At 38.6% G+C, this 13405-nt stretch overlaps 1 protein-coding gene across 1 annotated transcript in view; it reads right to left on the reverse strand.

Moving 5' to 3' along the window:
* The window catches only part of LOC147033204 (caveolin-3-like), a 42471-nt gene that overhangs the window by 19051 nt on the left and 10015 nt on the right, over positions 1-13405 (reverse strand). Inside the window, exon 2 of the mRNA XM_085871365.1 lies at positions 3523-3681. Within this exon, the coding sequence (XP_085727491.1) occupies positions 3523-3681 (159 nt within the window). The remainder of the gene's footprint in view (positions 1-3522; positions 3682-13405) is intronic.

Raw genomic sequence — 13405 nt, forward strand, 5'->3', positions numbered from 1 at the left:
CTGAAGAAGTTATATACGGATTCAGACAAAACTTTGGGGACAAGTTTGGTGTGTGACATGGATGAATGGATTTGATTTTGGTGAAGATCCGATTCCGGATCCGGATATGAGAATTCTTTTATTTACTCAGCGATTTCCCACCATTTGGAGATGGGGCCAAAAAATGATTGGTAGCATGATATCTCAAAGAGTTAAGGACGGATTCGGCCGAAACCTGGTGGATGAGTTGGTTAGGTGACAAGAACAAGCCGATTAGATTTTGGTTCAGGTCCGGATCCAGATCCAGCCTTATCATTCGGCTACAAAACGTGCACTGTTCAATCTGGCGGAGGTACGCGGAGTGCCATTCTAGTTCCTTCTGAGCTCAAAGCTTAACTTGTCCAATATATTCACAATATGAAACACAGCGCCAAATTTGGTCATTATTGCTGCCCTCGTCCAGTTGTTTTGCCTACAAACAGACACAGATGGGCTCATAGTAATACCAATATGCTCGGCCTATGGCTATGGCATTAGTAATAAAGGACACCCACGAGCCTTCAAGGTTTGTGAACATGATGTTGCATTTTGGAACCAATTAGAAATTGGGTTCCACACAATATATCATATTAAAATCAATTACACTTGAAAAAAATAATTTTACTTTATAAAGTTTGAGCTGCAGTTCCTGTTTGGCTAAAATGAGCCCATAACAGTTTTTCGAGAATTTTCCACAATTTTTTTAACATTTCCTTTTCTCATTTTCTTCCTCGATATCGAAGAAATCGTTTATTACGTGTGAAATTAATTTGTTGGAACAGCATTATCTTCAAAATGTAATTGCTGTAGTGAGATTTGTTATGAGTGTTCCTTCTCATCGGAGGGTACTAACTCACTGAGCGGTGGAAGTAATGCTGGTCAAAAGAGGTTTGTTGAAGCACAGAGACGTCTGTCACGTAGTTGAGCACTGCCAAACTACTTGGTTCTCATGTAACTCAGAGGAGGCTCAGCAAGGTTGGTCAAAGTGTGGAGGGTAGATAGCTAGCACTCCAACCTACTTTTAGCAGTGCTAATTGGACAACCAATCCAAACATGGATTTTATGCATTCTACCAACACATACACCTGGGAAGCCAATGGAAAACCAGCCAGTATAACCCTTGCCAATAATCTGCTATGGCAGCCCCAACGCTCTGTTACAAAGTATGGTACATCGGCCTCAGAACCAACACGTAACTTGGTGTATTCTTTTCGATAGATTTCTTGGCATCATTCATGTCCACAAGCAAAATGCAGATGACATAGCCAACCCTCCCTCCCACTCCCCATTTCCAAGTTCCAGTCATAAACCGGTGGGTAATTGAGTAATTGATTTTCTTTTTTAAAGTTCAGACAACCATTTATATCCTGCTTTCTTTGTGTAATTTGGGAATTGTTTATGCAGTCATGACTTTAAAAGGTAATACTGTTAATAGTAAGAATCGGGATTTCTCAGTTTGTTGAGGACCATTGTAGCCAATTATCCTTTTTGTCAAAATGGATTCCACTGATTTCCTTCAGGTACATGGTTCATGCTGTCGCCAAGTAGGACAAGACTGAGCTGCAACCAAAAAAAAGTCATTAATTACACTGTCTATTAATGTATGTGGTTTAATTCATACATTTCCTGCATAGGTGTTGAGTGGTGAGAAAACGTTTATGAACCCTTTAGAATTTTCTGTATTTCTGCATAAATTTCACCTAAAATGTGATCAGATCTTCATCGAAGTCCTAATAATAGATAAAGAAAACCTGGTTAAACAAATAGCACACCAAAAAACTACTTTTCCATTTATTTATGGAGCAAAATGATTCAACATTCAATTTCTTTGTCACAAAATGTATGTGAACCTTTACATTCAGTAACTGGTGGCACCCCCTTGAGCAGCAATAACTTCAACCAAACTTTTCCCGTAACTTTTGATCGGTCCTGCACATCGGCTTGGAGGGATTTTGGCCCATTACTCCTTACAGAACTGCTTCAACTCAGAGATATTTGTGGGCTTTGTTGCATGAACTGCTCACTATAGGTACTGCCATATTTCAATTGTGTTAAGTTCTGGACTTTGACTTGACCATTCCAAAATGAGAAATTTGTTCTACTTCAGCCATTCTGTTGTGGATTTAGTCGTGTGTTTAGGATCGTTGTCTTGCTGCATGGCCCACTTTCTGTTAAGATTCAGCTCACGGACGGATCCCCTTACATTCTCCTGCAGAATTTGCTGGAACAATCGAGAATTCAGGGTTCCGTCAATGATGGCAAGCCATCCGGGTCCAGAGGCAGCAAAGCAGCCCCAAACCATGATACTCCCACCACCATGATTCACGGTTAGGATGAGGTTCTTATGTTGGAATGCAGTGTTTGGTTTTCGACAAACATAATGTTTCTCATTTAAACCAAAAAGTTCCACTTTCGACTCAACTGTCCACAGAACGTTTTTCCAATAGCCTTCTGGATCAGCCAGGTGGTCTTCGACAAATTTGAGATGGGTGGCAATGTTCTTCTTGTAGAGCAGTTGTTTCCTCCTTGCAATCCTCCCATGCACACCATTCTTATTCCATGTTTACCTGATGGTGGACTCATGAACACTGACATTTGCCAATGCAAGAGAAGCCTACAGATCCTTATACGTTACCATGGGGTTCTTTGTGACTTATTGTACGCCTTGCTCTTGGAGTGATTTTGGTTGGACGACCTCTCCTGGAAAGAGTAACAATGGTGTTTAATTCCCTCCGTTTGTACACTCTCTGCCTGACAGTGAATTGGTGGAGCCCAACATCTTTAGAAATGGTTTTGTCAACATTTCCAAACCGATGAGCATCAACAACTCTTTTTCTGAGGTCCTCAGAAATCTCTTTTGATCGGGGTGTGACGTGCTTCCACAAACCTGGGTGTTGAAGACCAGACTGATGGTGATGAACAAATTTTATGTTTTTATATAGGGCAGCACTACCCAAACTCACTCCTGATTGTCATCCCATTGATTTAAACACCTGACTGTAATTACCCCCCTTAATTGAGATGGTTAACCAGAGGTAGGTTCACATACTTTTTCCGACAAATAAATTGAATAATTTTGCTCAATAAATAAATGAAAAAGTAGATTTATTTGTGCTATTTGTTTATTCAGGTTCTATTTATCTATTATTAGGACTTAGATGAAGATCTGATCACATTTTAGATCAAATTTATGCAGAAATACAGAAAATTCCAAAGGGTTCACAAACGTTTTTCTCATCACTGTACATGCAACTCATTCTCAAATCAACCCAAGTTCCTTTGGGGTTGATGCCATTCCAGAATATAACTTTAAGAAATTTTCAACAGTAGGAGGTGTCTTGAAGATTTATCTCGGTTCAGCCTTGGTCCTGGTGCACAGTGGTAAGTAAGTAAGTAAGTAAATAAGTAAGTAAGTAAGTCGGCATCCGTGATCCGCCAGCAAAGTAAGGTATTATGCCAACATGATAATGGAGATAAATAAGTTGTATGAGGCTTCAAACATACCTTTACCAAGTCACAATTGATCTGTCGAGGGTCCCGATTGGTCAAATCAATCTCTTTAAGCTGAAGCTGCTTCTTGCTTGGTTTCAGCTTGTCTGTTGTCATGGTAGGTACTCGAACTTTGTGAGGTTGATCTGACTCGCTGTCAGAGTCGATGCTCACCTTGTGAACACAACAAGCAGAGTTACTTAATAATCATGAATTAAAAATGGGGGAACTGGGAAAAAGGGACAAAAGTTACTCTCGTTAGGCAAGGCTGTGTACATTTGATGAGCTGTTTGACCTCCATAGTTCCGCTTATATGTTGAGTATGTTGAATGTCGGAACAATAGAGTTCCCAGGCTGATGGTGTAGCAAGTAATTTCAATGATAACTGTCCATTCTTTCCAAAAGGATCGATGAGGTTAAATTGAGTCATGGCAGTGAGATTATATGGAAGATCATTGTGATAAGCCACATGTGTGTTATATCTGCAAAACACAAATTAATTTGTTTCATGGAGGAGTTTTTTTTAAAGGGTTTGGGTGTGTGAGCAAGATCTTGCCGTTCAAGAAATTAATCCTCATTACCTTGGCCACCAAAGGTGGATGGAGGTTATGTATTCACCCCTGTTTGTCTGTGAGCAGGATATCTCAAAAAGTTATCGACGGATTCGGACAAAACTTGGTGCATGGGTTGGTTTTGTTACAATAAAGAATTGATTAGATTTTGGTGAGGATCCAGATCTGGATACCAGAACTTTTAAAGTGATTTTTCACAAATGAGAGATCGGGACAAAAACTATATAGAGCACGGTATTTCAAAAAGTTATGGATGGGTTATAACAAAACTTGGTAGATGAGTTGGGTAGTTGGGTAGATTACATTGCTGTAATCAGGACTTGTGCTCTGACATCTTCATCATTCATAAACTTAATGCTATCTGAATAGTGGGGCAACGTAGCTAAATATAGCATAACTATTGTGCATTTGTGAGGAAAGCACCAAATTTGGCACACTAGTAGCCTATCATATTATGAACAGATTTGGATATTGGGCCATCTCAAAATTTTTGATGGCAGTGGAAAATGGCTGCCACAGCTCATCAGCGGCTGAATTTGAGATGGCCCAATATCCAAATCTGTTCATAATATGATAGGCTACTAGTGTGCCAAATTTGGTGCTTTCCTCATAAAATGCACAATTTTTATGCTAAGTTGCCCCACTCGAATGTTCTTTGAGTGGTCCAAAGAGATTAATATCATAAGGTGACATATAACCGGTGTGGAGGATGATTTAGAACTTAACCCATGCATTATCTGTGCATGAGTAATCATCTTCACATTCGCTGTGTGGAAGCAAGCATGATCATTTGATCACGTTACACCTTGTGACATACATGGCCATCATCTGCATATTACTTATCTTCATTCAATGAGTAAGAAGTCACTTTAGTACTGTGTAAATTGAGGTTTCCCCACCCACGTTCAAGAAATTCTGCATAGATTCATTAGTTACTAGCCGTGCCTACCTGATGCTTTGCTGACTGGTTTCATCAAAAGACAGCATGTTGCACTTTACAAACATATTGCATGTGATGTCTATCTGTGTCTCAATGCAGATGTTTAATGAAGTGAAACACACCAAAAAATGATAAACACATAGTAAGTTGTTGTTGTTGCTGTGGTTGTTCTTTGCATGCTCCTTCCGTGTTCTACTGTGTTATATACTTTTGTATTTCTTCAGTAAGTATTATTACAAAAGACAATTTTGTATGCTCCTTCTGTGTCCATCATGTTTCATTCAAAAGGGTTCCTGCTGTCGTTCCTTTGGAATAACTATATGAAAGTTCCAGGTCCTGCTTCGGATTCTTCCATCCGGAAAGACTGGTTTTTAAAACACGCATCTTATAATGATTCAAATGGACACGAATTTTCACTCCAGGTAAATCAATTATTACCTTTTATTGTACCATTTTTGTTATTCCACGAAAGAAGGAACCTGGGCAGAATAAAGCGTGACGAATGGACTCGGTCTCTCTCTGTCTCTCTCTGCCACACACCCACACTCTCACACACACACACACACACACACACACACACACACACACACACACACACACACACACACACACACACACACACACACACACACACACACACACACACACACACACACACACACACACACACACTCTCACACACACAGTTCTCCTTTCACCAATGGATGCAAAAATCCAGTATAAATTATTTCATGGTCCTGGAACCAAACACAAAAACATGCATTAATATCGGCACTCACAGCCCACAAAACTCCCACTTCCACCACCCTCCTCCCAAACATGATTAATAGTAAATACCATCATTTTAAACTTACCCAGTGCATTGACTATCCCCAGATATGACCTTCCCATCAGTGTAAAGAAGAAGCACGAAGGTTTGGGTTGAACGTTGTCGTCTCTGAACCTTCGGGCCTTTCACGGGCCTGTATTGTGTGGAGTTTTTACATTACAGGTTGCAAGATATCAACTTATTAGATGGGTTGATGAGAAAGTTCTCCAATTATTTTGTTGTGCAGAGGCACATCCCTTTCTTTCTGGTACGTTTCATAGTATTTTCGACTTCTTTCAAAGCACTGTGAGCCATTTCATGCTATAAACCTTATCTGGTACACATGATAGACATCCGGCCACCCCGACCATCCTCATTACTTGGGATTTCCGCACATGTGCGCCGAGTCTTCAAGGATGGATTACATCATTTTGAAAGTTGCGTATCGTCATATGCTTTCCAGGTGATGGCTGAATATCATTTTTTTTCTTGGGGTCAAAGAATGTTTCCACTCCTTGCCGGCTTGCTTTGACTCTGGTATGAAATGATCGACCCAGATTTCACCACATCTCATAATCTTCTTCAATAAAATGCGTTACTTTGAGGTGCTAGTTAGCTGTGTTAGTGTCTCTGTGCCATCAGCATGTTGACAGTGATGATGAGAGCATGGTTCTGTGGAGGTAACTGCTGGGTCATTTTAATCCCTTCACTGCCAAAACTGAATGCCCTCCTTCATGAGTGGTTCTCTATTGACTTTTGCTTCAACAGAAGAAGCTTATTCATAGAGTGTAGAGAGGGGTTAAGCATTTATACATTACACATTTGTTCACACACATGAAGTTGCTAGGGCAAGCATGGAACTTACATTCGCAAAATGTTGTTGTTCGTCTTTCGGCTGCTCCCGTTAGGGGTACCACAGCGGATCATCCGTTATGATCCGCATACTGATTTGGCACAGGTTTTACGTATTACAGCTTTGTATTAAAAATCAAAAGCCTTGTATGATTAACATAAATACAATTCAGAGAAAAGGGGCAGTAAGAATTGATGTTGGCTTGTAGCAAGGTATTATGTACACATTTAGGACACGGGGGACCAAAAAATGAAAGTCATTTTATGATTAAGTTTTGCATATCATTTGTTGGCCAACATCATGGGGATTCAGAATCTATTTGGGCAGAGCTTAATTCTTCCTCTTTCTATTGCTCTGACAGGGTCAAAGCTCTGACCAAACTAACATCTTCGGATTAAAAGTGCAGATTTCTTAAAAACGTTATGTACTTCCTAACGACCTTTGATGTTCTGTATACTGAACACAAACTGGCCTATGGTATTGATTATTATATCAAAGGGCCATCTTGGTAAACTTATTCTATGGTTATAAAATCAAGCTTATAGCTACCAGTAATTTTGTAGCAGCTTGGTAAATGCAATTTGTTACATACTTCCAAACATTTTTGATAGCCTGTGTTTGGATAAAAAACAATGCTTTGTAAGCAACTATATCTGTAGGACCCATAGCAAAGTATACATTTTCTGAAAGCACAGTTACTTGGGCATTATATAATATTAAGATTGTTTATCTTATTAAAATTTGGTTCTATTTCTAAGCTTTCTCCTCATTTAGGACCACAGTGTACACAATACCATGCTCCAAGCCTGTTTTGCTCACAAGAGAACAGGTGAAAATCTTGAACGATACTGGCTCACTTAAAATTAAAATGTCAAAATGAACGTTGAAGAAATATTCAATAAGAGAGATGAGTGGAGGATTTCTCCCATTTCTAATTCCTTTATTTTCTGGTTTAAGTGTGGCTGGAGCATTTACGGGTGGTATTTCAGCAGCGGTGAAAACTGCCAACGAAAGGAAGGCTCAACTCTGGGCTTAAAAATAATTGGAAAGACAACAAAGATTTGGAGAAACAAATTCGTGGAAGTGGTGTAATTGTAGATTTTGCTGAAAAACTTGAAAGTCTGCCTGATAAAGCGAGATTGTTAGTTGGAGATATGCTTTCTTCTATCGCACAAGCAGGTGTAGAATTAACTAAAAGGGGTAATGGATTATATCTTTCGAAAAAATAAATGAGCATTGATGAGTCTATCTTTGGTGTATCCCAAGAACTGGATATTGATTTATCAAATTATTACACAAAGGCACAGGCTCATGACAGAAATATAGTATAGCAAAAAATATTAACATCAAAAATGCTTATAAATAAATAAACTATCCAAGCCCGATTGACGCGAATGACTTGTTGAGGTTAAGTGATTTATCACAATATATATCATTAAATAAAATGGCCGTGTATTCCAAAGATACAGAAGTGCTGATTTTATCTCCGGGTCATACAGAATTCACAGTTCCAATTAAAATAAAATGTTATAAAGAAGGGCGTATCGTTTGTATGAGAATAGAACAATCGGGATATGATATGATTGATTTAGGGTATAATTGGTCATTTAAAATTAACCTAGAAGACTTGGAACAATTAAATCAGTCTCGTAAGGAAAAATATTATCCACTTGGTGCTGAGAATGAGTTTTGTGGAAGCACGATTTGCAAACAACAAATAAAAGAATTTAATAAGGATAAAATCAATAATGGTTTTGCCATAGTTGATATCATGAAAACACAAAGAACAGGATTATATATAATAAGTAAGGGAATACAAACTCATTTAACTATGGGAAGATGGGGAGGTATTTCCTGTCATTATATTAATCTGTCATATCTATCTGATACATAAATGACAGCAAGAAGGCTTCAAGAAAATTATCATTTCTGTGTAAAAGCATACCTTCAAGAAAAGGGTATTCGGTATTTTAATAAATATGTTCTACAACATAAGAATGAGGTATTTTCAATAAAAGATTGGCTTTATACTGATGTTAATAAACCAACAACTTTGGATTTAACGAAAATGTTAAATAATGAAAGAATTTTAAAGCTAAGAAAACGCAAGGCTCTTTTGGAAAATCAGAAGAAATTTTATTGGTTTCCTGTTGTGAAAAAATTATTTTGGATGCAGGAATATCAAGAAATAGAGATTAATATATGTATGATATTGTTTGGGGTGGAAGTGGTTCAGGAATAGTAAGGGATGAGGAAGGAGTTGAAGAAACTGAGAAACGAGAGGGAGAAGAGAGAGAGAGAAGGAGAGGGAGAGGGAGGAAAGAGAGAATAAAGAAATATAAAAATATGGAAACCAGTGAGATTATAAAAAGATTGGGGGTATTACAGAAAATATATAAATCTCAATGCACCGAGGAGGAAAACAAAGAATTAGCAAGTCTATTAGAAATATATGCATCAAGATGATTAACATCGGTTTCAGAGAGAATATTTAAACGAGAAAGTGGAGATGAAGAAGAGAAAAGGAAAAGATTATATTATTGATGATGTTGGTGTGATTGACTTTGATTAAAGTTTTACATTTTTTTCTTAAATAAATGGAGGAGAGAGTGAAGACATTTCTCAGGATGCTTTATGCTTTAAAAATTTTGACTAAAATGTGCATGTTGGAAACTAAAAAAGATTTTCGCACTCTGTAGGAATTTTTCACATAAATAAATGAGTTACTGTCTAAAATGTAAAAAGAAAACCAAGAGTAAAAATATCTCGTTTGTTAAAAGTAAAAATAATAGGGTTATACAAAAAGGTACATGTTCGGTGTGTGGCTCAAAAAAGAGTAAATTCACCAAACACAAACTAGGGGGAGATATACAAAAGTTTTTATCAGGAAGTAAATTTACAACAACTGGAATACCAGGGGAATTACATCTACCAGGGTATTCTTTCTGTGGTCCAGGCACAAACTTGAATAAAAGATTAGATGAGGCTGACAATCCTAAACCGTGGAGCAAACCTATCAATAGGGTTGATGAAGTGTGCATGAGGCACGATGTTGATTATGGAAATAGCACAACGTTGGAAGAAAAACATGAAGCCGATAGAGAAATGTTGTATAATTTGTCTCTGATACAAAATCCAACTTTGAGAGAAAAAGTTGATCGGTTCATCGTGAAGAAGATGATCAGTGCTAAATTGCAACTTGGGCTTGGAAATTCAAAAAACTTATAGGCTCAAATGATGTCATTAAGATTGAAGAGCAATTTGCTGATAAATTACATAAACCAATAATCACAGTTTCATAGAAGGAAGGTTTATTCCAAGGAAGTTGATTATATCTGGTCTACTGATTTAACTGAACTCAATTATGATAAGGGGTACAAGCATGCTTTAGCCGTTATTGATTTGAGGAGTAGATATGCGTGGGTTGTTCCATTGAAAAACAAAACAGGTAATACTCTTTTGTTAGCTTTCCAACAGATATTGAATAAAAGCAAGAGAAAACCTTAAAAATTGTGGACTGATGAGGGTCCAGAGTTCCACAACAAAACATTTCTGAATTTTCTTTAAAATAACATTACATTATACAGTACCTTTAATGAAGGAAAAGCGGTTGTTATTGAGTGCTTTAATCGCACTTTAAAAGAGAGACTATATAAAAAATTCACTCAACTCGGTTCTCAACAATGGTTATCTTTAATTCAGGACATTGTTGATAAGTACAATAATACAATTCATACCTCAACGAAAATTAAACCATCAGATACATTTACAAAATTAAACTATGAAAAAGAGATTAATGCCAGAAAACCTAAGTTCAATGTTGGTGATATTGTAAGAATATACAGGTGGAAATCTCATTTTGAAAAAGGTTATACCAAGCGATGGACAAATGAATTTTTTTCAATTGTTGATGTCATCGGTACAGTTACTTGGACTTACAAATTATGTGCTTTAAAGGGGGAAGAGATTTTAGGTTCATTTTATTCACAGGAATTACAAAAGACAAAGATAAATGGGGGAATTTGTTTTGACTGCCCCTTTTGTAACTCCACCCCTTTTTGACTCTGCCCACACAAGCCACATCCACACAAGCCCCACCCACATACGCCACATCCACGCAAACCCCACTCACAAAAGCCACATCCACACAAGCCCGACTCACAAAAGCCACATCCACATCCATCATATCCACATAATTAGTGATTAGTTTATTAGTTCACACACACAACATGTTTATTTAATTAAAAAATTGCTCCACCCACACAAGCCACATCCACACAAGCCCCACCCACATAAGCCACATCCACGCAAACCCCACCCACACAAGCCCCACCCACCAACATAAGCTCCACCCGCACAAGCCCCACCCACTCACACAAGCCCCACCCCCCTTTGTGCCCCACCTTTGTCCCACCACCCTCTTCATCCCACCCCCCATCCTTCCCCACACACACACGGGAAGGGGAGGGGAGAGGGATGAGGGGGGTGGTGGGTACGTGGGGGGGAGTGCACCTACCCCCCCCCTTTTACATCTTTATTCTTTTCTTGTATTTCAAAATCAGATAATTATAAGGAAAGCATTTATAATTAAACAAAAGTAATGACATTGAACAAAATCTTCTTTCGCAGCAGTCTGATGGCTTGTTTTGGTTTTGAAACTCGATCAACATATTCTGTTCAAAACAAAGAGTGAAGAACAATTAGGGGATATCAAGATGATTATAATATCTATCTATAATTCCAGCAATGTGTGTGAGTGTGTGTGTGTGTGTGTGTGTCTGTCTGCGACCGCCATTTCTCGACAACCGCCGGTCCGATCGGATTGAAATTTTCCAGGAATATTGCCGGGGACGCGCCGATGTGCCTTTTAAAGGTTTGATATCAATCGGACGAGCGGTTCCGAAGTTACGGCCATTTTATTGCTTTTTTCAGTGTTGGAAAGGTGTATATATCGCAGTTGAAGTGTCGTTCCACCTTATCATGCCATTTTTTCCCCAAAGATATCTCAGAATAATGATAACAGCAGATTAATAATAATATTAATAATAGCACAATAATTGGCAGTAATAAAAAGAATAACGTGATACAATGGCCAATGTGTGTCAACCAATAACGATCGATATATTGTCTGTCAACCAATAATGACCAATAACGTCTGTCAACCAATGACAGAACATGGTGTTATGACATCACGAATGACGTCACAATTAATGTTTATTTTATTTTTTTAAACACGATTGACGTCACAATTCTTCTTCTTCTTCTTCGTTTGGTATGACGTCACAATCGATGCTGGGGACCTGAGTATGTGCCTTTTCAAGGTTTGATATCGTTCTTCATTCGTTTCAGCTGTTTCCCAAGTGTTTCCCAAGGGTTGAAAGCTGTTTTTTCCCAAGGTTTGAATTAATTGTTCAAATTATTAATTAATCCCAAGGTTTGAATTTTCCCAAGGGAAACAGCCGTTTCCCAAGGGTTTGAAAGCTGTTTTTCCCAAGGTTTGAATTAATTGTTGTGCTCGGTAGACATTTGTGAATACATTTACAGAGAGAGGAGTGAGAGAGGAGGGGGAGAGAGGAGGGGGAGGGGGAGAGAGGAGGGGCGATACTAGGGGTGAGAGAGGGGGGAAAGTGAGGGGGAGAGAGAGGGGAGAGAGAGGGGGGGGAGAGAGAGGGGGCGTCACAATTCTTCTTCTTCTGCTTCGTTTGATATGATGTCACAATTGACGCTGGGGACCTGAGTATGTTTCCCAGGTGTTTCCCAAGTTATGGCCATTTCTGATACGGTTGGTCCGATCTAATTGAAACAATGCCCCAATCCAGTCGTCGTTTACGAGAGCGAAGAAACGAAGCTGCACATACTGGCATGCACCTACGGGCCCGCACTAGTATTAATAAAATAATAAATATAACATTTACCTCCAGAAGATAGTGTCGTGTCAGATTACTCCAGAAGATTAAGTTGTGTTTGGTTCATGCAGACAGGTGTTTAAACTGCAAATAATAATAATAATAATAATAATAATAATAATAATAATAATGAGTCAAAGACAGAGACAGAGATACACACACACCAGGGCCGGATTGAGACATGGGCAAGCTGGGCAGTTGCCCAGGGGCCTCCACAAACAGGGGGCCTCCACATATTTCATGAAAAAAAATTGTTAGGAAAATGTATTTGTGAGTGCCTGAATGGTAGTTGGTAGTTAGTGGAACAGATATAAGATATTCATCTTATCTCATTCTCTATTTTATATAGAAGTTCAAATTCTTTGTTCTTGAAAAATATACTTTATGGATGACTGTAAATATGTCTTGTCACCATTTTAGTATTCTAAGGTAAGGTGGGTCTCCATTAATGAAGGCTGCCCAGGAGCCACCACATGTCTAAATCCGGCCCTCTCTCTCTCTCACACACACACACACACACACACACACACACACACACACACACACACACACACACACACACACACACACACACACACACACACACACGGATAATTTCTCACCTTTGACTCGACTCATTCAAGGTCAGAGGACATGAGAGAACTTCTTGCCAGCCAACAAAAATGTCATTCAATTCTCTTCTGAACGATCGAATGTCTTCAAGGAAGTCATTCATTTTTAGCCACTCATCGTGTAATTCAAAGGCCTCCTGTTCTCGATCAGTTATCAACGATGTTCTTATTGGGGACAACCTGTTAGAAAAAGACACAATAATTATTG

The sequence above is a fragment of the Eptatretus burgeri genome, chromosome 2, assembly GCF_056783735.1.
Source record: "Eptatretus burgeri isolate ZD-2024b chromosome 2, Ebu_testis_v1, whole genome shotgun sequence".
NCBI classification, from domain to species: Eukaryota; Metazoa; Chordata; class Myxini; order Myxiniformes; family Myxinidae; genus Eptatretus; species Eptatretus burgeri.